This window comes from Sapajus apella, unplaced genomic scaffold (assembly GCF_009761245.1).
Source record: "Sapajus apella isolate SASKATOON/1434 unplaced genomic scaffold, GSC_monkey_1.0 scaffold126, whole genome shotgun sequence".
In the NCBI taxonomy this organism is placed as follows: Eukaryota; Metazoa; Chordata; class Mammalia; order Primates; family Cebidae; genus Sapajus; species Sapajus apella.
In genome coordinates, this window is record NW_022437066.1 from 629,802 (window position 1) to 630,861 (window position 1,060).

Here is a 1,060-nt window from a genome sequence, read left to right on the forward strand (position 1 = left end):
CAGAGGGCACCTCCCTCTCAGCTTTAAGGTGACAGAGGGCACCTCCCTCTCAGCTTTAAGGTGACAGAGAGCACCTTCCTTCAGGCGCATGGTGTGGAGTCATGCTTGCTGCCTCTGCATGAAGCTTCTGTTCAGGGCTCTGATCTGGCAACTCTTGATCTTGGAAGCCGGGGCTTTAATTGCAGGGGCCCTTAGAGAAGGCAGTTTAGCCCCTGGGCCTAGTAATGCCCTGTGTGTGATGGTTGCTGGTGCCTAACGCCCGTCAGGGCCCTTCGGCTTCCACTTCCTCTCTTCTGTTCCTGCAGGCGCAGCCCGTCCGTCTTTTCCCTCCTCCTTGAAGGCACAGCTTCTAGTCTTAGAGAGTTAGCGCAGCGATGACATTCCTGGGGAGTTGTTTCTGGGGCTCTCCTGTTGAGGTGGCAACCTAAGAACCCCCCAGCAAAGCCACCAGGGAACTTTCCTCACAAACATCAACGGCCTTGCCGAGGAAGGACATTTCCTGTCATTGGTCATGCTGATGCTTCTCTGTCTCCACACAGGGGGTGACGACGGCCTACTGAGGGGCTGGGACACCAGGGCACCTGGCAGATTTCTCTTCACCAGCAAGAGGTCACTGCCCAAGGGCCAGCACTCGGTGCCCACACCAGCCTCCCGTTCCCTGACACCAACCCTCCCATTCCCTGGGTGCCCACACCAACCCTCCCATTCCCTGGGTGCCCACACCAGCCTCCCACTCCCTGGGTGCCCACACCAGCCTCCCATTTCCTCGGTGCCCACACCAGCCTCCCGTTCCCTGGGTGCCCACACCAACCCTCCCGTTCCCTGGGTGCCCACACCAGCCCTTGTCCCCTGGGTGCCCACACCAACCCTCCCATTCCCTGGGTGCCCACACCAGCCCTTGTTCCCTGGGTGCCCACACCAGCCCTTGTTCCCTGGGTGCCCACACCAGCCCTTGTTCTCTGGGTGCCCACACCAACCCTCCCATTCCCTGGGTGCCCACACCAGCCCTCCCATTCCCTGGGTGCCCACACCAGCCCTTGTTCTCTGGGTGCCCACACCA

The 1,060-nt window shown here is 60.8% G+C and overlaps 1 protein-coding gene across 5 annotated transcripts in view; it reads left to right on the forward strand.

The window, feature by feature from the left end:
• The window catches only part of DPH7 (diphthamide biosynthesis 7), a 10,049-nt gene that overhangs the window by 7,364 nt on the left and 1,625 nt on the right, over window positions 1-1,060 (forward strand). For all 5 annotated transcript variants that reach the window (XM_032261892.1, XM_032261893.1, XM_032261895.1 and 2 more), the window contains one exon: window positions 540-609. In XM_032261892.1, the coding sequence (XP_032117783.1) occupies window positions 540-609 (70 nt within the window). The remainder of the gene's footprint in view (window positions 1-539; window positions 610-1,060) is intronic.